The 1,335-nt window shown below is 54.6% G+C and overlaps 1 protein-coding gene across 1 annotated transcript; it reads left to right on the forward strand.

Moving 5' to 3' along the window:
- Nucleotides 1–450: 450 nt before the first annotated feature.
- On the forward strand, nucleotides 451–922 carry ENH_00022090 (hypothetical protein, conserved; the record flags this gene model as incomplete). The annotated part of the gene is made up of 2 exons (XM_013584601.1): nucleotides 451–509; nucleotides 807–922. Coding segments are annotated over 2 exons (175 nt in total), but the record flags the coding sequence as incomplete, so codon positions are not given.
- Nucleotides 923–1,335: the final 413 nt, after the last annotated feature.

Here is a 1,335-nt window from a genome sequence, read left to right on the forward strand (position 1 = left end):
CGACGAGCTGCTTCCGCTGCTGCTGCTGCTGCTGCTGCTGCAGCTTCTGACTCTTAGTGGTATTGTGTTTTAGGTTTTGCTGGCTTTTCACTGGCGGAGTCTTTACCAGCGTGTCGCCTTTTCGAAGCTAGTAAAACCCTGATATCACCTGCTGCTGCTGCTGCTGCTGCTGCTGCATGCAATGTTACTGCTGCCGCATGCAGTGTTGCTGCTGCCGCATGCACTGCTGTTGCTGCCGCTGCTTCTACTGCCGCACGCACTGCTGCTGCTGCTGCTGCATGGACTGCTGCTATTGCGTGGACTGCTGCTGCTGCATGGACTGCTGCTGCTGCATGGACTGCTGCTGCTGCATGGACTGCTGCTGCTGCGTGCACCGGTGCTGCTGCAGGTCGCCGATTGCCAGAATCAACGACGAAATTAAGGTATTGGGTTTTCCCTGTGGATAGACAGGGGATCTTCTCCCCCCAACGTCGCCTACGCGCTGCAGTCGCTGCACCATATGTTCACATGTAAGCAGCAGCAGCAGCAGCAGCAACAGCAGCAGCAGCAACCGCAGCAGCAGGAGTAACAGCAGCGCAGCTGTAGGAGCAGCAGCAGCACTAGGAGCAGCAGCAGCAGTAGGAGCAGTAGCAGCAGGAGAAGCAGCAGCACTAGCAGCAGCAACTAGACTTGTTGGCAGGTCCCAACACAGTTCACGCGCTGCAGCCGCTGCACTGCGCATGGGCACTGGAGCAGCAGCAGCAACAGCAGCGACAGCAGCAGCAGCAAGCGCAAAAGTGGACTTGGCTGTTTTATTTTTGCTGCAGGTCTGCTCGTGGGAGAAACCCTGCGCGTTGCAGTGCAGAGGCAGCAGCGCTACGAGCAGCAGCAACTGCTGCAGCAGCAGCTGCTCCAGCAGCAGCAGAAGCAGCAGCTTCTGTAGCAGAAGCAGCGGCAGCAGGCAGCTTCATAGTAAACAGCTATTCAAGGGGCACAACTGCAGCAGCAGCAGCAGCAGCAGCCAAAATGGCTGCTGCTGCACCCCCTCAAACAGCTATTTAGTTTTGAATTTTTGTTCTTTTTAGGCCAGTGTCTGCACGGCTCGGGTGTATGTACACTCCACGGCCGCGCGCTTGCAAGCCACGAAATCACTCTTGCAATCTTTGGCCAGAAAAAAGCTCCTTTGGAGACAGAGGCACAAGACACAAAAGGAGAAGCAAATAAAAAAAATAAAATAAAATAAAAGAGAGACAAATGCAAAGGGAAAAAGAGAAAAACACAAGTTGCAGCAAGCTGAGGCTCCAAGTATGCGGACGCACGGAACTGCAACTGCTGCTGCAATAATAACAGTGTCCG

Source organism: Eimeria necatrix, genomic scaffold (assembly GCF_000499385.1).
Source record: "Eimeria necatrix Houghton genomic scaffold, Enh_scaff1773, whole genome shotgun sequence".
Lineage (NCBI taxonomy): Eukaryota > Apicomplexa > Conoidasida > Eucoccidiorida > Eimeriidae > Eimeria > Eimeria necatrix.